The sequence below is a fragment of the Fundulus heteroclitus genome, chromosome 23, assembly GCF_011125445.2.
Source record: "Fundulus heteroclitus isolate FHET01 chromosome 23, MU-UCD_Fhet_4.1, whole genome shotgun sequence".
In the NCBI taxonomy this organism is placed as follows: Eukaryota; Metazoa; Chordata; class Actinopteri; order Cyprinodontiformes; family Fundulidae; genus Fundulus; species Fundulus heteroclitus.
Genome location: NC_046383.1, coordinates 30,106,888 through 30,128,314, shown reverse-complemented (window position 1 = coordinate 30,128,314; position 21,427 = coordinate 30,106,888). Strand labels below are relative to the sequence as shown.

At 40.9% G+C, this 21,427-nt stretch overlaps 1 protein-coding gene across 1 annotated transcript; it reads right to left on the bottom strand.

The window, feature by feature from the left end:
* Positions 1–1,031: 1,031 nt before the first annotated feature.
* zc4h2 (zinc finger, C4H2 domain containing) lies at positions 1,032–15,765 on the bottom strand. The gene is made up of 5 exons (XM_012869917.3): positions 15,604–15,765; positions 14,788–14,959; positions 14,410–14,582; positions 9,453–9,615; positions 1,032–1,721 (listed from the first exon to the last, which is right to left on the bottom strand). The coding sequence occupies exons 1-5, from the start codon at positions 15,654–15,656 to the stop codon at positions 1,608–1,610; spliced, it is 675 nt and encodes a 224-aa protein (XP_012725371.1). The 5' UTR covers positions 15,657–15,765; the 3' UTR covers positions 1,032–1,607.
* Positions 15,766–21,427: the final 5,662 nt, after the last annotated feature.

The following is a 21,427-nucleotide window of genomic DNA, read 5'->3' as shown; positions in this document are numbered from 1 at the left end:
TCACAACTCTTAGGTGGGAGTTGGTGCAGAGCCCCCGGCCCTCGCTGGATTTGGGAGGAACTTCTTCGGTGAAAATATGCGGGTCACAGCAACCTGGGGTTGCCTTAGCAACCACTAAAGAACGTGGAGTTGCCCTGGCAACAGATGAAACGAGGGGTTACCCTGACAAAACCGCTACAGGAACTAATTTAACAAATCCTCGCTGTCCTTTTTCAGACAGATAGCTGCAGACATGACAAGAGTATCACAGTATTAACAGAGCGAACGGCACAATGATGCGCCCGAGTCAAACATATCCGTACCTCTTTATTTCCAAACGCAGGCTATAAGTCCATCCACGTGTCTGGCTCACAGAGCTGTGCAAAATTATTCATACCCCTCCAAAAAGGTTTTACATGTTGTCATGTAACAATCACAAACGTCAATATTATGACTTGATGTGATGGGCCAATATAGGGTAGTGCATATTGTGAAGAGGATGCATGAGGATAACTGATTGCGGTAGCATCCTTCGGAGAGGATGCCCTTCTTCAGCAAGGATCGGGAAGCTAGTTAGAGCTAGTAGACTTATGGTATAAATTAAAAAGACAACCCTGGATGAAAACCTATGAAAGAGAGCCCAAGTCTTGAGACTGGAGCAGACGCTCAACTTCAAGCAGCGTAACAAGCCTAAACATACTATACTGCCAGGGTTTCAATGCTCATGTATTAGCATGGCCCAGTCAAAGTCCAGACATGAATACAGACAAGAATCTGTGGCGAGGCTCGAAAACGGATTGGTTTGAGTTATTCCGCAAAGAAGAATGGGGCGATATGTGTCCGTCTCCGGGCGTGCAAAGCTGGCAGAGAGGCGGATCTAAGACGTGCCGACTCTGGATGCATGCCACACCTTTCAGATTTATATTTGTAATTAGTCATTACTGTCATTCTAAAATACATTGAAAACATTTATAATTTTACTCCTTGTGTCCAACACTGAATTCTAGTATTTGTTCCGTATACAAAAAAAAAAAAAAAGACATGTCAACAAAGTTAGTACAAAACATTGATTTATTTCTTTTAAGCCGTATTAAAGGTAAACATGTTACTAGCTTTTTCTTTTTTGGTCTAACATTTTGATCACTGTAGCTATAAAACGATCATATAGCTACATTTAACTTAGGTATTAAACTCGTGTAATTTCATATTGGCGCACAACCTACACATTAGTCATAGCATGCATGGCAAAAACAATAATTACAACAAGATAATAAAAAGGAAGACAGTAGCAACAATGGGCAAAAAAAAAATATTTGGACAAGTTCACTTTGCATTATTGCAATCCACTATTCGGGTGCTAGTAAGCTACTCAGGAAGTCATACAGTTACATATACAGTAAACACATCCAACGCAACGGTGAACACAGACAACTTGTATAAGATCACTATAACCATAATTAAACGCTGACAGTACTAAAACGAGTCACTAAAACAGAGACGGTGTTGAAAGCGTCCTGAAGCTCAGAGCTTTTTATTTCAGTCATGTGGAGGAATAAACCTGGCTGATCCAAGATCAGGGGCTTGGAGCAGTTTAAACCCTAGTGAGAAGTTGAAGGTGTGAGAAGGATCTACTCATCTGGCTTCCTCTTGGGCTTCTTCGGGTTGCGGGAGCGGCTCTTGGCCTTGCAGAGCGGACATATGGGAGCGTTACGGTGAATCTGCTGGTGGCAGGACAGGCACGCCTGCAGGGAAGGAGTTCAAACAAACACTTTATTCTGGGCTTATTGGGAGCTACTTTTCCTCAGATGTGGAAAATCAAAGAAGTAATTTCATTGTGGGACATTTTACCAAACGTATTTATTTATCTCAGCAGTACATCCGGTAACTTTATGATGCCTTTGTTCCTTCGTTTTTTTTTTTTATCTTTAAACGGACTGATTCAGCAGCTACACTGCCAGCCAGTTTTCATACACCTTGAACATTTTCACATTTTATGTTACAACCATAAATAGTGTGTTTTACAAGGATTTTATTCAATAGACGCACACAAGGTAATGCATAACCGAGGAAGAAAAATAGCTTTCAACGTTTTTTTTAAATAAAAATCTGGTAACGGGAAGATAGCTGGAGCTAAACACAGGAACTTGGATTAAGTCTCTTGTTTTTGATCATATTTGTGTGCTATCAAAAATCTCTTACAAACCCAATTTGTTATTTTTTTTTTTAAACTGAAAAGTTGGAAAGCCCTACCAAGCCTAGCACAGCAAAGAACAGAGAGCACTAAATTGAACAAGCGCATCGCTTGGATCTCTTGGTGGCATAGCTTTAATGAAATACCAGAAAAGGTGTAAATGAAACGCTGAAAGCCTCGTTTATGCTAATGTTAATATTAGCATCTTAGCTAAGCTAGACGATTTTGGCTAATAACAGCTTAAGGTACTAATAACAGCTACTAAATGTTGACTAACAAGCTAGTGTTAGCAACATTCTAATTGTTTGATATTTACGCATTTTACCTAATGACAGCTATAAACTACTATTATTAAAATACAGTTAGTTGATGCTGGCTAACCTGTTAGTGACAGTCATGCCGGTTTTCACATAATAGCTAACTTTGGCATTTTAGTTAGTGATAACTTTTCATGGTAAATAGTATGGTTAGTTAGCATTCTATAAATAGTATTTTGCCAAAAGCTAGGAAATTTATATAGCAACAATAGCATATGCTGCTCTTGTACCACTTAAAATTAATTGAAATATTAATTTATAGACAAGAAAGACATGAACACGCGTTTGTATGTTATTTAGGTATGGATTCACACAGTGGAGCGTTGCGTTGTGCGGCTCGAAGGAACCAGACCGCGACAGAACCCTGTTACCGAGCCGTACCTGAAGCTAACATCTAGCGCTAGCTTAAACGTCTGTCGTCTGGGCGGTTTACAACTTCGCAGATGTGCTTTACGTTGCTCTCAAACATCCATGTCTTACTGTTAGCTTAGCACATAGCACTGTTACGCTTACAGTGTAATTTCAGCTTTTAGGATATTTAGAAAAACCTTAAGATGAATTTCTCCTCCATCTGACAAAATGTGTTCTTAAACTCAGAAATCCACGGAAACAACTATACAGTTTGTTTTCTTAAATCTTGATCCAATAGATCCTAAAATTTTATTTATTTTAATGATAACAGCTTTCTGAACCTTTAATTAGAATAGATTTTCTAAATCTGTTCCTTCTTTCATGAACTTGTTCTGTTTCCCTGCATCTTTCCAGCCCTTCATTCCACTGACGAAGAAAGTATTTTTATTTGTCCTGCCAAAAATACATGATTTTACAATGTAGTCAGTTGTTCTCCACGGAGCGTGTCAGCCATCAGTGCATCTTTATATTCTGTGGAGAAAAAGGTTTCACTTGTGGGGTTTAAAATATAACACATAGCCTCATCCTGGAGCTTTGCTGGACTCTCGTCCTTTGTCCTGTTATCAGTATCAACATTTTAGTTATTAAGAACTGTATAAATAAAATGGTGTTTATGTATTACTTTGAGTAAAACTGTTTCCATGGTTAGCTTACAAAATATATTTGACACGTAATATTCAGAAAGAAAAAAAATTAACTAATGGTACATTTGTGATTGATTGCAATGATTTCTTAATCCTGCGTCCTTAAATAACCCAGAGCTGCATGGTTACAATCAGCACAGAAAATATGAAAAAGTGAAACTGACTTTCACGCTCACTTCAATGACCTACTGGCACCAGTAGATTTGTTATAATTTCCTGGTTTATGAACCAACTTTTTTTTTCTGTCTAAAAGCAGAACTGGGCCTGCTTCTGCAATGAGAAGTAATGTGCTGATCTGAAGGACCTTTTAATGTTTTTTTAGCTACTTTAGGAATCCATGCTTTTCTTTTTTACTGAACTAAGCACCATGGAGCTAAATTGAGCAAACGTTATGGCCCCAGTTTATTTCAGAAAGATAATTTTCACATCGTGATGACAATCCAGCTGGAATCTCCCAGTGAGGGTTCCTACTAGTCTCTATCATAGCCAGAGCTTTTAGATTAACCTTAAACTCAGGTGAAGATCCTTCTGCTCTCTGTTCCTAATGATGACCCTGGTGATGCGCATTAGAGTAAACCTTCATGTCACACCTTGCAGGGTAAATATCAGGGATTACAGTCAGCTAACAAGCAGCCAATTATGAGTCAGCATTCAGGTTTTACAGCCAACTTTAAGATGGGTTAGCTGCTCCACACTTTGCTGTGCGCCACACGCAGCAGTTAGTGCAACCTCTCCCTGGCTACACGGGGACTCTGAAATAAACCGGTCTGCTATTGTAGCCCTGTCGATCAATGAAAGAGGCAGGATGACTGCTCTGGGTTGAACAGTCATTCTGGCTTTTCAGGATCGGGCAAGTCTGCTCTACTCTGCTTTTCTTTTTTCCCTCGTCTTGCCCCTTCGCGCCGTTTGTTTGCATGTTTTGCTGCTGTCTTCCTGGTTCCTTTCTGCACATACGCAATAAGATGGACTGATCCAATGTAGTGGAGACTAGAGGGGGGGTCCTGAGATACACACATCACAATACGCATTCTGATGATATTTTATCGAAAGGATTTTAATGAGAAACACAACAGGCTGAAAAAAAAGTACTAAACTATTAACTATACGTGTACAAGGAGTTTTATGGGGCCCTCAAGAACTTTGGGGCCAATGTTCCCTCTAATTTTTCATGTGTCTGAGCAAACACACAAACTCCCTGAGCATTCACTTTACCTCTGTGAGCAACATCGCACGTGCACAGTGAGGCTACATTATGCCTGTCCAAAACCTGAGATTATAACAACCTACATGGCTTATTAAAAAAATCAAGTTAGAGCAATAATTTCTTTTAGATTACTTAGTTTAGATAAAACTGATTTAGCCCGATTACATGAAAAAGACAAAAGTCTTAGACTTTTTTTAAAGAGCTGTATAGCATATTTTTATTATTATTTAGATTTTCTGCAGTGAGATTTAGCACCAGCAAGTGTTAATGTGCAGCCTCTCTTCTGTCAGTCTGCTCCAGGGCAGCTGTGGCTACAATGTAGCTCACCACCGTCAGGGTGTGAACGTGTGCATGAATGGGTGAATGACTAACCAGTGTAAAGCGCTTTGGGGTCATCAGATGATTTATTTCAATATTCTAAGCTGCACGAACGCTTTTGTAACCCAACGAGGGACCGCTCTCAGTTCTGAACAATTTCTTTGTGCTGCTCTTCGTTTTTATGCCAACGGCAGCTTTTTAATAATTTGGGAGACACAAAAAATCTTTCAGAGGCAACTGTATGTTGTGCTGTCAGAAATGTTACTGTTACTCAGTTATAGTTTAAAGGTGTTCCATAGTCAGAGACCCACAAGATTAATAAAAGAACTACGCAGAACGAAAGCAATAATTTATTCTGTATCATATTTTGGCACTTCCAGGTGTAATTTTCCATTCATGTATTTTTGTTTCCATTCATAATTTTTTTCTTCCCAAAAGAAGAAGAAGAAGAAGAAAAAGGATGGGTGAACAATGCTGGCAAAAAGAATGAACATATCAGTTATTTCAACTCACACCAACCCATCATTAATTGCATATGTTGAATATAGCCAATTAATGCTTTAGTTCAGTACCATTAAACATAAGAAAACTTGTAACTTAACCTTAGCTGATTAAACTGTATTTCATATTTCATCATTAATTCCTGCCATGTCCTTTCAATACCTTTTGTAATCAAGCCCCCCCCCCCCCTTCCTTTTGTGTTGAATGAGTGAAATGTAAGAAAACAGCTTTAATTCTCTGTCAAGTAACTTTCATATCACTCATGCATTTATTTTTTTCAGCCTTTCTCTGCTGCCAACTCGCTTTTTTATGCAGCAACAGCATTGTTTTTTTATGGTTTAATATTCTCCATATGCCTTCTTTAAAGATTTCTAATTCCACTCGTGGGAGATGCGCACTTCCAGGCTTCTTATTTCCTGCTTTTGCCACGGTGAATCACGTTATCTGCATTCCATTGAGGAGGACTTCTTTCTGCTCGTGCTCGCGTTCAACTCATGGTTGAACGGAGGCTGAGTTTAGTTACCTGACTGATATCGCCTGTTCTGAAACGGAAAACGCCGAGCACGACGGAGAGAGGAAGAACTACTCAGAGTAGTTGTTTTCTACTCAGGGTAGTTCGGCCATTCTTTCTGAAACGAGGCCCAGAACAAAGATGCACACCTCAACCTGCCCAACTATAAAGACGTCTGCCCCACCCATCAATCAGTGGTGCGCTCCGATCAGCACCTGGCGCTCACAGAGCGGGGCCGTGGAACACCGTCTCACCAGAGTTGCAAACTGGTACAAAATAACTTGGTTTGTTATTATTTTGTTTACAGTTCAGCTTGGATTTCATTCACTGTGCACAGCATAGCTTTGCTGTGCGCGCGCTGAATCCAGATGTCGTGCGCGCAGCTTAGAGGGAACACTGCTTGGGGCCCTAGGCAACCGTCTAGTTTTGCCAAATGGTAAGTCCGCCCCTGACGGCACGTTACGAACCAAACAGGTATGTTCCGTGTTATTCAGCCGGTTGGGGATGCAGTTGTGTAATTTACACATTCACAGTCGTGTCAATTACACAACTGCATCCACAGGGCTTACAGGGTTGAATAAGTTGTCTTACCACATTAAATGTCAGTTTTTAGTCTTGGATTGCGTGAAATAAATTTCTAAATAAATGTGACATATATGTTTTTTTCCTCTCTATGACAGTTTTTGACTAATGGGACTTATATTCCGGAGAGACTTATAGTCCAAAAAATACGATATTATATATACTTAATTGCTTGTCCTCTAATTTCTCTCTGTTTAATTTTTTTCCTCCCCCACCAACATATATTTCCCAGAGCTCCTTTATCCACGTATTCCTTTTTTACATTTATTGCCTTGTCCGTCTGAAATGCACCTGACAACGTAGAAAATAGAGCGGGTCGGTATGTGGAGCAGCGTCACTCGCTAACTTTCTCGCCTGTTACCCGAGGTCAAGCGTGTAACAAGTAGGTGCTGATCTTGATTATGGACGTCTGGTTTTAAAGAAGCGCTTGTAGCAACAGCTAACCTCTGTTATGTTACTGCTAACGAACTTAGAAGCATTATGGATTTGGCAGGAGAGAAGTACAGACTGTTTTCCACCTCTAACAAGACAGAAGATATTTTAGGAACCGCAATGTTAAATCAGCATCTTTAAACATTTCTAAAGAAACATCCTGAAAATATTCAGGTATTAATCTTTTTCAAAAATAAAAAACAAAAACGGATAAGATTGCAACAATGACCATCACTGTGTGTTAACCAAGGATAATTACTGTCCTGAGTAAGAGCTTAGTTTATATAAAAGTAATTCAAAATGTTTAATTCATATTTCCTGTGGAGTTCCAAAATTAAAATCCCATAAACATAATAACATTACCAATATCAGCAGGACAGGTTCTTCTTTTTCAGAACCGTTTGTCTGTGCTCCGAGAGCCTTCAGTCTGAGGAGTTTAAGGTAAACTCAGCCTTATAAACAGTACCTTGGCATAATGAATCGACAGGTTAATCTCGACTAGGAAAACAAAGGAACTGGTGGACTTTCGCAGGCACAGACCCACCTCATTGATAGCGGTTAAATAATACTAATGTTGAGATAGTGGACTCTTGTAAATGCCTGGGTGTTCACCTGCATAAGAAACTGGACTGGAGTCACAACACAGACGCTCTTTACAGGAAGGGTCAGAGCTGACTCTACCTGCTGAGGAGGCTGAGGTCTTTTGGAATATAAGGTGCTCCTGAACACCTTTGACTGGCCTTTGTTCTTTCTCTTCTGCTTCACAACTTAATTGTAAATTAGCTTTTTATTCATATTATTTAATCTAGTTTTTGCCACTATTATAAACTTACCCATTGTGGGACTATAAAAGTATTTCTATTCTATACATACATTCTGTGGCAACTTTTTTTGTTTAAAAAAAAAAAAAGGTACAGGATTATTTTGGTTAAAGGAGCAATAGATATTCTTGAGTATTGTCTGTAGACCAAAACGTGTGAGAAGCCCCGCCTCTCTACCTTCACTCCTGCTGCCACCTGACCCCTCCTTTCCCTTCTCACGCGATTCGCCTCCAATGCGCGTATATCAAAATATAGCAAAGCAGCCTCACCATTCAGAGGAACGTGTCTAGTGAAGAAGTAAGTAACTCATAACTTTATAAAGCTGTTAGCAAGAGAACGTTTTGACCCGATGGCGTGCTCTCCGCCATGTTGCTCCAGCACTGCGCTGCTCTGACGGTGGTGTTTTATGGGCAGACAGAAGCTAAGCCCTGAGAGGCAGCTGTTCACATGCACGTACACGCACGCGCGGCCGGCCTGACTTTGTAAACAAGAGACTGGAGAACACCACAGAGAGATGAGGTGTGACGTCAGACCATAGTCCATCTGCAATATTACCTCAAGTTAACCACATCATTATTTTTTTCTTGCCTTCTATGTAAAATAATAACATTTTTCTTATTGCTTCTTTAAGAGCAAAAGATTGTTATTTACAAAGTGACAAACTTAACTTTAACTTTCTTAATAAAAAGGGAAAAAAACGGGGGAGCGAACCAGCAACCTGTCAATTACAGGATGACCTGCCTGTCGTCCCGTGTGAAAGTATGTACTTTTGATTCAGTCATGCCGTTATTTCATTTGCACATTTCATGTGCTTGGCCACTGAGGGACAACCCAGAATCATTCTATACAAAAATAAATCTATTAGAAAACAAACAGGATCTGGTTCGTGCAAACTGTGCCATAGTCAAGATCTGCCTTTAATCAGATAGTTTTGCATCATCTTTTAGCGATCCACTACAGTGGCTACATGTTCCTACTTTTTTCTGCTCCATTTGTATTATTATTATTAGTAGTAGTATTATTAGTATTATTATTATTAGCCACATTAGCCTCCAGTAGCTGTGCAGCTAAACGGAGGAGTGATGGAGTGGGGCACACTGGTTTGTTTCATTGCTTCACTATTTATTAGCCGATGTTGCTTTCAGCTGAAAAAAGTTTGCCTGCATTGATCCGTACTGCAGCAGGACGCCTGGGAAGAGCCTCCATATCTATGCGCACATACAGTATGTATTTTTGAAAATGTAAAAAAAAAACGTAAAGAACTTTTGTTGATTAGATTGATTATTTTTTTAAGTTACATTTGGGATGCTCACGCTAATGAATAGTTTTATAACATTTTAAACAGCATTTACGTCTTTTACTTTTATTTGAAAATATATGTTTAAAGAATAAGTGTTTAATAAAAAGACTAAGGTGCAACCTGATTTGCACGGCTCGTGTCACGAGCACAAGGCAACCAAATGCAGACGCGGCGAGTCGCTGAGCCTCGCGCCAATCCAGGCGTTTCTGATCTCTGCCGCGTCTCTTCCGGACGGAAATACCTTCATGGGTGGCGGCTGCTGCCTGAAGGTGGCCGTCTGCCGGGCGTCTTGCTTCCTGGACACCTGAAGCTGCTGTGCCGCCGCTGCGGCTGCAGCCAGAGACTCTGGGATGGCGGGCTCGTGTGGCTCCTTCTGCCACTCGGCCTTCTGCTTCTCAAAGTAACTGTTCAAAGCGTAATGAAAAACAAGACGGGAATAAGGCTGGTAAGCGGAGCATATTTAGAGCTCATGATTTACACCACAGCAGACACCAAACGGTCCACAATGGGCATGTTAAACTGAAGGAAATTACAGTTGTGACACAGTTTTTTTTTCAAGGCACAAGTCTGACCAAATGCCTAAAGTAATTAAAAGACTGTTTGTATGCATACAAGTGTACGTGTGTGTGTGTGAGAGAGAGAGAGAGAGAGTCTGTGCATGTGTGTGGGCAGGGGAGGGCTGGGAAAGAAATGTGGCCTTGGACTTTATGCATGACTGGCCCTTTTTCAAAGACAAAAAAACGTGATATCCCCTTTCATTACCCTCTCTGGTTTCTCTCAAAATAGGTCCGGGCTAGAGTAGATCTTCCAGAATTCACAGAACAAATTTGATGTGTTACATTTCCTGTGAACACGACTGACCCCTGTGCCAAGCATGTTGGCCTTTTTACTGGCACTGCATAACCCACAGAGGCATTCGATGTGTTTCTGATATTTGGATTCTGTGCCGTTCTAGCTTTCATTCAGGTTAATATTTCACGGCGGATTTCTCTTCTCCATCTCCCGAGGTACAGAGCGCTCATTTTTCTCCTGACATGTCACTCTCAGACGTTATCCTTAAAATTCTGCCCAGCAGGCTGTTGGGGAGGGGGGGTGATTTGCTTTTCTCCAAATCTGCTCCTTCGAGTCTTGTCCCACGGTTCCACAAGGAACTTTTCATATACGCTACACTATGAAAGGAGACATAAAAACATTTGTTTTAAATGTCTCCTTTCGTCTCCGTAAATCTGTCGCTCTCCGCTGCTGCGATGACCTGCATTTACCGAGAAAAACCGCCGGGGAAACATAAGCTGCAGCTTTCGAAGTCTCTTTTACGGCCGGCTGAACGTCGAGGGGCATGTCACCGGGACGGGAAGGAGAGACAACAACCACCTGGCCAGCAATGAACTCATCACTGGAGCCTGCACACAATACGCGGCCAAATGGCGGAGAGAGCCGACCAACAATGCTGTCAGCGCACAGAGCAGCGCTGGGTCAGGGCTCTTAATGCGGAGTTATTCTCCACCCCCTTTTGTTTTATTGTGTAAAAAAAACATTTTTATTTAGTCTCTTTTCTACTTAAGGAGGTCACGTTTGGCCTTTTAGCTGAGGAATATATCTGTTTAATAAAAACACAAAAAGCGGTGCTCTCTTGTTTAGCAAGAGGGAGGAGGGAAAAAGAAAACCCATCTCTGATGAATAGTTTACTTAATGCTGAGCAAGCGGACACCTTAAAACAAGAACATGGCCTTTAGTGCAAATAACCAAGCCAATTATAAATAAACTAGTCGTCCATCATGAGTAATAACCTTCCAGGGATACATCAGCGCTGTTCCCGTAGAGCAAAACGTGGACGAAGAAGCTGAAAACTACACCCAACGCTTCTTGACTCGGGATCCCTGACACTCGGAGAAGTCTAACTTCTATTTTCTAGCGCCATTAACTATGATTTGCGGCGGCAAATCGTGCCGTCATCTGCTGATGATGGGTGTCAGCCTGCGGTGCGTGCTGCTGGAAGCCCACTTGTCAGACCACCCTGATGTACCTCCAATTTTGTGGATGACACGGATTTTTGTGAAGCCTGAAATGGCTTCGTTCGTCTACATCATTTTTGGCAGTTTCTAAAGCTGGGAAAAGTCTGGACTAATTTAGGAGAAAAAAAAAAAAATCTGTGGATGTGCATATCTGAACAGACCAACAGTCTGGTCGATCGAAAGAAAAGAAGAAAAAATACAGATGAGGTACTTAAAGTCATTAAAACAGGCATGGACTTTTTTTTTCCATATGATGCGCATGAAAACAAATCACATATATTTAGGATTAAGTTTTTAAAAGGTGATTTCACCTAAAATAAATTATAAATCATAATAAATATGATTTATAATAATATAATTTACAATAAAAAATTACAATAATAAATAAAAATGAATTACAAAAATAACGACATTTCAGGGTGCTCTAAATTTTATAGCCGTCTGGTGCTTCCACTGGGATACAAGTGAATGTGTCTGAAGCAAGCAAATGCACTTTAACATAGCCACAATTATCATCAATCACCAGAATTTATTTACTTTTTAAATCAAACCGGCGCTTCCGGGACCAGCGTTGCTAGAAGATCCCGTCCCACTCAAGTGATATTCCCCTGCAACCCGGCGCAGCGCGTCGGATTTCTGTTCTCAAAAGAATTTGCACATTCCCCGTCACATGTGGGCCTTAGCGTGAAGGACACGCTTGGAAAACATATAAGACCCCGTGGTGATGAAAGGGCCGGGGATCGACCAATCGGGTTCTCTGCCCTTGACATTTGAGCAATGTGTTCTCAAGATGTTATCCAACCTAAAGTTCTCTCCGAAGAAGTGGCTCCACGTTCCTATGACTTACACCGCTCCATCATCTCAGCAGCCTCTCCCGACGAGAGTCGGGCCGCGAAAACGCTCATTAAAAATATCCTCCCGGCACCACCGACTCGCGCCGTCCACGGCCTCGCGGGGCCGTCTGGGGCGCAGCTTGTCGACCGTACTACGGTATTTAATCAATACGGCTCGGCTCGGTGAGTCACCAACGCTCTGTAGCTTCGGCTGCGTCGCGTCGGTCTGGACAAACACCACATCAACCAGATTCCTGCGAGCGTTCGAGTCTTTAAATGAAGAAAGCGACCAGACTGGTTTGGTGTTCTGGTTGAGTCAGATGATTTCAAAGCTGTTTGTGGAAAGCCACTGGCACACAAAAAAAAAAAAAAAAAAAAAAGGGGGGGAGTTACAACTTTTCATACACACCCAAACTGTAATTATGCTTTACTGCTCTGCTGTATTACATGAACACCGAACTGATGTTTGTCATCGCTCTGGAGCTGTCAATCTTTTGGTTTCGCTGACATTTACAGCACGGGAGGGGTTCTTATTTAATTTGATTAAGGGAAAGGTTTATAGCCAATAAATAAATACTACAGCTGAGAATTTATTTCTAACTACTTTACCACTATGAGATTCTCACGGTCTAATAAACTTTGGCGTCTTTACACAACCATTTCTAACAGAAATCTATCTTAATTCATCAGGCGATCACTCTACTCAACTATCTGAACAGTTGAATCAGTCTTTTTTAGGAGGGGTAGGTGACGGAGAGGCAGAAGCGATTTATTCTACGCTCGATACAGCCAGAGGAAAAATGTCTCTTCGCTCATTAGAAAGACTTTCAAACACAGGAACGGTAAGACGGAAACGTTTAGCATTTCTGAAACCCCTCGTTAGATTCCTCTAATTAACGCCGTCTTTTCCCAACATACAGAACTGAAACGTTTAGATTACGGTTTTTACAGCGACCATACATCCCCTTTTCATGCATCGCATTTTGCTCAGCGACTCCGTGTCTCCGCCCACCAGGTTTGTCCCAAAAACTATTTCGTCTCGGTAACCGTAGCTGGGGCGCGTCATAAAGTAAGATTAGATGTCTGAGAAATACCATGACAACGTTAATAGCTTCAAAGCTTCGAGCAATGGGGTCAGCCGGGATTGCACATTAAAATGGCATCCATCGCTGCAAATATTCAATGCGCCACGATGCTAAAATAAACCCTGTAAAGGATTACGGTTGATCTACTGTATTTCATCAGTCAGCTTTAATCCTGCAAGCGGCAAATATATCATAATGCTAACGTTAAAATAGAACCACTTAAAGCACGTTACAAGAATATAAGAAAGTTGTTTTTTCTTTAAATAAGATGTTTTATATAACTGTAAATTGATGAAAAACACCCTTATCTACAGGATTTGTTACAGATTTTTTGTAAAAACCTACAGTAAAAGATCTTGAAGCCCATTTTGTCACGTCACAACCACAAACCTAACCGTATCTTATTTGATTCTGTTAGATTCACACAGGGTAGTGTGTAGTTATTAATTGAAAGGAAACAGATTTATAGTTTTTTTTTTTGTTTCCTGAAACGTTTACATAAATAGAGCCCGTGTGTAATTTCATCTTGATACAATGCAGCTGTTCTGCGAGGGCCTTAGAGATTCGTTACAGAAGATACAGCAGCAACAGCGAGCAACCAGCATCAGCCCGAGGAACACACCAGACAGGTCAAGGATAATGCTGTGGAGAAATTCAAAGAAGGATTAGACCAGAAAACAGTTTAAAAAAAAAAATCTTTGGACATGTCACTTAGCGCCGGTCAATCCATCATTTATAAACGGAAAGGGCACGGCGCGACTGCATATCCACAAAAGACACGGATGCCCATCCAACCTGCCGGGCCAGGCCAGGAGAGCATTTATCCGAAAAAGCGACCCAGAGTTAAACCTGGAGGAGCGGCGGAAATATTTTCACAGAAAAATTATTAGTATTGTACGCTACTTCTTTATGAAAAAAAGAAATCACTGTTAAAAAAAGGCACTAAGAAGTCTCCTTTATAGTTTGCTACAAGTCATGTATGGGACACAGCAAAAAAAAAAAAAAAAAAAAAAACTTTAGTTAGATTCGGGGGTTCCATTTACAAATCTACGCCCCATTTTTTTTAAAACTCCTTCTTACCAAACCCAAATAAAACAGAATTAGGTTTGTGGTTGTGACACGACAACATGTGGAAATGTTAAATACCAATAGTTTATCAAAGCCCTGTGTATTTAAGGAAATTTCAAGATAACACCAAACGCTGTTTCCAAAGTAATAGGGACTGTATCAGGAAGCAGCTCTGTTGTTAGTGTGTGAATAATACTGACTCCAGGGACAGCTTCTCCTCCTCCTCGTTCAAGTTGGGGAGTCTGTGAAGACCCAAAGTCATCCTGAGCGCATCAACGTGCTCCTTCAGAGGCTTGTACTCATCATGGAGGCGGCGAGTTGTTTCTAGCAGTTTATTCAGGTCGTTCTCTGACTGCTTTATGGTGCTCTCCATCTAAAATGACAGGGTTTTAAGATGAATGCAGATATTACAACACTGGATCCCAGCAAGAACCAAATGCCAGTCCATTCACTGGCATTTCAGGATTTTTCAAATAGCAATCTTTCGGTGGCTGGAAATCTAGAAATGTTGTTTACCAATAAACAAACACAGGTTGTTGGTGGTGACACAATGCATTCTGGGAATTTGATCAACCTACCACATTAATATCTGCATGGATGAGGCGCAGCTCTTCGACGTGGGCCATTTTCTCTTGCAGAAGGAGATCCATTTCTTGTTTGTATTCCTTCAAGTGCTTCTCCTCAGACTCCAGAGCCTCAAACTCCATCTTTAGACGAGACTTGATCTTCTGCATCTGGATCGTCTTGTTTCTGCAAGCCCACGACAAAGGTTTTGGATTATTAGTACCTTTTGCCAACTGTCATGATCGCGTGTAGGCTTCCTCTCTCACGGAAGTGCCAGAGGGCAAGACAAATTATACCCAAAACAATAAGATAAAAAAAAAAATCCCCCACACAAAGCAAATAACCCATCAGTTCAGTTAACTGTTTATTGCCGTGTTGATGAAACTAAACAAACCGGTTCCTAAAGCAGACTGCTAATTAAGAAAAGCCTCCTTCATCTCTGCTAAGCAGCCTAATGACATATAGCTAAGCTAAGGAACACGCTAACACAGCTCAGCAGAGCACATCTGGCGTTTGTTGTGGCACAGCTGGGATTCTGATGCATTTCCCCAAATACGCCTTTTAAACATCAGCTTGCTGTGTGCATATATATATTTTTACACAATTAGCCCGTCTGTCAACGTTGTCAGAGACAAGATGAAGCCGTAGAGCAGCAAAACGCCTTAAATTCAGAGCAGAGCGGCTAATATTAGCGAGCTTAGAAACAAAAGCGACGCCAGGAGGCTGTTTTTTTTTCCCCCCAGACGGCTAAAGCTAGCTAACTTAACGCTCCGAAACACTAGCCAAACATCTGGAAAACATTCCCTGAAGAGGAAGCGTTTGAGCTTTACCGTATTTCCAAGATGTTCTCCAGTTTGCACATTATTTCTTGTTCGTCCCCCATGCTTTTTTTATTTTTTTTAGTGGCCCTAGTTATTATTCAGCTGGTCACACTCTCCGTTACCACACAGCAAGGCCACGGTGGTCTCCTAGTAAAAAAAAAAAAAAAAAAAAATACACAATAGCCAGCGTGAGCGCGCACCGATGCACGCGCGCGCAAAGTGAAACCGTGGCAACGTAGTAAGACCACGAGGGAAAGCACGAGCTCGAAGGTCCTCTTCCCCAAACATGGCGAAAGCAGAATCTCTTCAAATAGACTTTTATGTCCAGATTAAAAAATATTTGAAAAAGTGGGGGAAATAAACGATAAAATGATCTTTGGCTTGCTAATTTCTGTACAGAGCCTTACAAAAGTATAAATGCCTCTTCGACTTCAAGATTGGCTTAAAAGTAATAAAGTGACAGGAACTAGGTGGGAGGGATGCACTCCAACAGTCTAGACCTGGTAGCCTCTGGGACCATATGTGGTACCCTCAAGCCTGTTTAAAAGATAGCACAACCCTCCAGTGAGCTGCATTTAAAACACTATTTTATTTAGTTGCTCTTCCTTTTTAATCATACTTATATTTACATAGACGTAAACGCACTAAAAACATTTATATTACATGAAGTTAAGGTGAGCTCCTACTCTTTCAAAGGTCAGTACCTGTAGCCCTTCGTGTGACACAGTACCAATGAAGTAGCTCTCAGTTTTAAAAAGGTTAGTAATCCCTGGTCTAAGCTAAAACAGTGGCAAAAAGAGAGCCAGAAGAAGTTAAGTTTAAAGTTTATCACAAGGCGTGTATGGAGGATTACTAACACTGCACAGCAGCCTGAACAGCATAGTGGTGGCAGCATTATACTGTGGGCAATGCTTTTCTTCAGGAGGGACAACGACACTAGCCAAGTTAATGGATGTGGTGGATGGAGGTAAAAACAGAGCCGTCCGAGGGAAAAGAAACACCTGAAGGCCAAAAAAAGACTTGAGACTGGAGTGGAGGTTGGACAGCAGATCAGTTGGACATTCGGTCAATTAGCTTTGTCACACACCACACTTGTCAGATTTGTTTCAAAACAGTACCGTTTTGCTTCACCTTCACAATTAATTATGAGCTGGGTTTTGATCCAGTTTGAACACGACCATTAAGAAATGTTTTCTATATCAAGAAAACGGTTTATATAATTTGTCTGTCTGAAAAGATATGTTGATGCTAATGATGACTCTCAGAGTAAAATCTTATCTTACTCACCAATTAGTCATGGCATTGCGCAGAGTACCATGCTCGGAATAGTTTTCCGTACTTTATTAGTGGCTCCACTCAACGCTGGATTAGCACCCTCAGAGGGCTCCAGGGCAGTGAAACCCAAGGACCCCTAAAGGGAAGCTTGTTCTTCATTGTTTATATGCACGGGGACAAGCGTTAAGTATAAATGAATACACCACAACAACTTTTATAGCTTTCAGTCATTGGCAATACACGTCCCCAGATGGCCATTTAACAGTATTCGGCTCACAGACCTAATCTAAATTGCATGCATATCAGGGGAAACCATTATATCCTACATATACTAGATGATGATACCCTTTATCAAAGAGAAACCTGTTCATCTGGTTAAGTAAAGCCACACCCACAGATCAGATTCATAAAAATGCTTGTAAAAATCACATCTGCACAACTTAATCCGTGACTCTTATTGAATCGATTCTGATGAAAACAAACAAGATGCAATGTAGAATATGGACTTGGAATATTATTATACCTTCTGAGTATTTATTTTATACCTATGGAATCCAGAGAGATTAAATACTTGCAACAGCACAGTAAATATATTTGGGATCAACAGACATGATTAGAAGGTAGGGTTTATCTTTATTGTAGTGTAAAAGTATACAGTAACAAAGTTTTTTTATTTTCCATATGTATCATAAACAACTTGATATCTACAAATTGCTGACGTGGGAGTATAATAAACAGAAATGTGTATCACTGTCATTCCAAGATAAGTAGAGTTCAAAAACGGGCAAAGATATCTGTAGGCTATAAAGCTTTAGAGGAAAAAATAAATAACTGTTACAATTTTAGGACATAATTCACTGCAGGGATGCTGACAGCACAGCTAATAGCATGACTATTAAAGTTGTGAAACATAGCAGATGCAGGCTCTACAAAATGTGCAAGTGTAGCAAGATGATGTGAAACGAATTACAATCTGCTATTGTGTATATCTGTGCAAAAACAAAATATTTGAAAGAATAAGTAAGCTTTAGCAAATAATAGTAGGGAAGTGAACGGTTTAGTTTTGATTTTGCTTTGTTTTTTAGTGAGCAGAGATGGTTAGAGTGAGCTGCTGGGAGGAACGACCTACAATAACTCTCCTCTGTGCATTTAGGAGGCACCAGCCTGTCACCAAAGGAGCTCTCCAGTTCTGAAACAGTGTCAATAATGGGACATTCCTCAAATGACATCACATTTGCCCGGAGACAGCCTGGGTTTCCTGGATGATCTGACAAGCTACAATGGCTACAACCGCAACTGATAATTTTGGAAGTTGACGACATCCCAGGAGCTTCATTTCACCATGCTTTAATAAAAAATAAAAAATAAAACATCAAAGAACAATTCAAATGTTGGTTGAAATGTAGAGGCCTCAAAATGAGCGGAAGGAAAGCAGTATTACTAGAAAGGTAGGTGAGGCTGTCCTCTTCTCTCACACAACGGCCTATGTTTTAAATTATTACAGGGCTTATTGAAAAAAAATAGACTTTAATACAGCTTCTTATCTAAAGTTACAAAGCTGGTAGTTATACACACCGAGACGTTTCCTGCTCGTAAAAAGCCAAATAAACGTAGTCTACCTGCACAGACGCTGCTGTCACTGGTATTAGGTCATTCAAGTATTGGCTCCTTACCACTGAGGAAATGTAGAGAGCACATAGGTGTCTTTGTTGTTGCCATAATATGTCTGTTGAAGCGATATTCATGACAGATCAGTTCACTATGTGACTCATACTAGTAAACTATTCTAGCGTTGCCGCTCTGTTTGTGTGACCACGAGATGGCCGCGATGCATGCGCGCTGCACTGTTCTAAATTTAGTAATTTTAAACTGATGAAGTTTTGTTGATCTCTCTTCTGGCTCCTGTTTCTTTCACATTTTTTCCCTTTCTTTTTTTTCTTCTCATTTCTCTCTCCTCTTCTACTTTTTCAATGTAGTGTCGACATAACATGAATTATTCCCTACATAATAAAACTATTTACATATATAAATCAAGCAGAGCACTATGGTGAAAGTGATAATACTCCACTTGTGAGAGTAAAATCTGTTGGGGTCTTTCTGGCATTAAGACAACAATTCTCATTGCCTCATTGTCAGACAGGACACAAAAAATAATAATAAATAAATAAATAAAGTTAGTAATTTGATGGAATTTGAGGAATGTCCTATATGGGTGGGAGAAATTTTCACCGGTATCTCACCACCTGCAGTGGTCCGAAGGAACACCTTAGAATAGAAGTTTCCTATCTGATAAGCCTGGTTAGTAATTTCTTCTTAGTTGTTGGTAAGGTCCTGGTCCAACAAAGAACACCATAAAAGATGCCCCACAAGGAAGGTGGTCATGATGTTACACCTGATCTCTGTATTAGAATTCAATAGGAGCATCTGTAATTTATCTTTGAAGTTGAACCTAACAACTCATCTCAGGGCACTTTACAAAGTCAATTCTATCAAATCATACAGACGGACTGGTTAAAAAGGTTTCTGTCTATGAAAACTCAGTAGAGAGCATCGGGTCATTGACAAGCAGCGTTCACTCCTCCTGGATGAGCATGTAGAGACAGGGGACAGTCAATTACATTGTGCTGTTGACTTTGCTGCAGTCCCTCGTACCGAGCAAGCATGTAGCGACAGTGGATAGTAAAACTCCCCTTTAACAGGTAGAAGCCTCCAGCAGAACCAGAAACTCAAAATCAAAAATATCAAATCACTTTTACAAATCTCTGGTAGTAACTACTGTACAACTGACACTGAAAATCTATTGATAACTGGATGATGACTATTCAAAGAACTGGTGATTCCTGTTATCTGTTCTGTCACCTGGACTGAAGCTGCGTTTTATTTAAACATGCTTAAACATTTATTGCTTGCTTATTTTTCTACTTTTGATAAATAAGTAAATGTCCATTTATAGTCCCACAGAGGGGAAATGTTGTCTCTGCATTTAACCCATCCCTTAGGGAGTAGTGTGCTACCAACACCGAGTGGTTCACAGGAAACAATCTATGGTCAAGGACCTTGCTCAGGGCCCAGAGTGACAGACTGAGTTTCAAACCACAGACCTTTGGTGTCTCTCCAGGATGCTGATGCCCAACTGTCAAACCACTAGGCCACCACTCCAACTTGATCATAGTTGTGCCCCAGACATATTTTCAAGTAGCATATGTGTTCATGGACAGGATCTCAAGGCACAGTGGTGGAGAGAAGGGTGTCTGGTTTAGGAACCTCAGGATCACATCTTTGCTTTTTGGAGATGATGTGATCCTGATGGCTTCTTCAAGCCATGACCATGCACACTGGAACAGTTTGCTGTTGAGTGTGAAGAGGTTGGGATGAGAATCAGCTCCTTTCAGTCTGAGGCAATGGTCCTCAACAGTAAAAAAAAAAGAAAAAAAAAGTTGACTGCTCCCTTGGGGGTCAGTCTCTGCCTCAAGCAGAGGGGTTTAAGTATTTTGGTGTCCCGTTCATGAGTGATGGTAGGATGGAAATAGAGATGGACAGATGGATTGGGGCTGCAGTAATGCGGGCACTGCTCCAGTCTGTTGTGGAAAAGGAAAAGCTGAACCAAAAAGCAAAGCTCTCAATTTACTGGTACGTCTACGTTCTGACCCTCACCTAGGGTCATGAGGTCTGGATCATGACTGAAGGAACGAGATCCCGGATACAAGCGGCTGAAATGTACTTCCTCCAGAGAGTGGCCGAGATAAGCCGTTTAGATTGGTTGAGAAGCTCTGTAGAGCCAGTGCTGGTCCGCATTGAAAGGAGCCAGTTGAGATGGTTAGGGCATCTGAGAAGGACGCCCCTTGGTGCCTCTCTTTGATGGTGACGTGTGTGTGTGTGTGTGTGTGTGCGTGTGTGTGTGTGTGTGGGGGGGGGGGGGGGGGGGGGGGTTGTGCTTGGTGCATCCCACTGGGAGGAGACCCCAGGGAAGACCCAGAACTCACCGGAGACACTATATGTCCCGTTTGGCCCGGGAGAGGCTTGGGGTCCACCAGACCTTACGCCCCCAGGACCTGATCTCAGATACGGGGAAGATAGATGGATAGATGGATGGAATATGGTTATTGCACATTATTGCTTTATGCCTGAATGCTTATTAAAGAAGAACGCTGTTCACAGAACACAGGATGTAATAATATTTTATTATAAGTTAGCAAAATCTAAATATAACCTTATACTGTCTTTAAATTTAAAGATTCCAGGATCTAGTCAATATGACCATAGAACCATTATGTAACATTAGTTCCCAGAACCCTAAATGGACTTATTAGCAGTCCTTTTAAAGTTGGTGGAGAATATGTGAGTCATTAATCAAACTAGAACATGTAGTAACAAAACGGCTGTGTATATTATAATATTTAATATTATGCATAGTTACTTCAAATATGACCTAAAAGATTTGTTTTATACCAGCTTTTTATAATCCTACAATTGTATTTTATACATGACCAGCTGATTAGGCCAATTGCTAGATTTCTTCCCGCTAGTTTCATGCAAGACTGGCAAAAAGCAAGACACT